Source organism: Trichinella spiralis (genome assembly GCF_000181795.1).
Source record: "Trichinella spiralis strain ISS 195 chromosome Unknown Scfld1, whole genome shotgun sequence".
Lineage (NCBI taxonomy): Eukaryota > Metazoa > Nematoda > Enoplea > Trichinellida > Trichinellidae > Trichinella > Trichinella spiralis.
This window is the reverse complement of record NW_003526940.1, coordinates 798,307-798,992: the sequence shown is the minus strand read 5'-3', so window position 1 is coordinate 798,992 and position 686 is coordinate 798,307. Positions and strand designations below refer to the sequence as shown.

At 36.7% G+C, this 686-nt stretch overlaps 1 protein-coding gene across 1 annotated transcript; it reads right to left on the bottom strand.

Moving 5' to 3' along the window:
* Positions 1-138: 138 nt before the first annotated feature.
* On the bottom strand, positions 139-638 carry Tsp_07294 (ubiquitin family protein; the record flags this gene model as incomplete). The annotated part of the gene is made up of 3 exons (XM_003381560.1): positions 139-206; positions 322-534; positions 593-638. Coding segments are annotated over 3 exons (327 nt in total), but the record flags the coding sequence as incomplete, so codon positions are not given.
* Between the last annotated feature and the right edge of the window lie 48 nt (positions 639-686).

Genomic DNA, 686 nt, shown 5'->3' with positions numbered 1-686 from the left:
TCAATGCTCAGAGAACAATCAGACGGTATTCTGATGATGTTGGTACTCCTTTTCGGAGATTCAGGTAAATCTGCGCCATATCCGACCTCTAGTGTATCAGAGAGCAACAGACTTGACAGAGCTGATCAGTTTCATGAACTAAGGAGTCATATAGACAACTTTGCGAGGTTCCCAGAAGGTGAAGCATATAAAGGCAAGGTGCTTTCCTAAGATATGTTATAATCTGCCAATGTAGTCATCGTCTCACATTTGATTCCATTTTAAAATAAATAACAGTGAACAAAAGACAAAAAAAGGAAACAAATCCAGCTAAAATCAAACGTTGTTGATCCGGTGGAATTCCTTCTTTATCTTGAATTTTGCCTTTCACATTTTCTATTGTATCAGATGGTTCCACTTCCAAGGTGATCGTTTTGCCGGTAAGAGTCTTAACAAAAATTTGCATTCCACCCCGAAGACGAAGCACCAAGTGCAAGGTGCTTTCCTTCTGGATATTATAATCAGACAATGTTCTACCGTCTTCTAATTGCTTTCCTAAAAACAATATATATATAAATAATTTGATAACAAAAAAAAGAATATAATTCAATACCAGCAAAAATCAAACGTTGATGATCTGGCGGAATTCCTTCCTTAACCTGTAATTTGCCCTTTACTTCTCTATTGTATCAAATGGTTCCACTTCC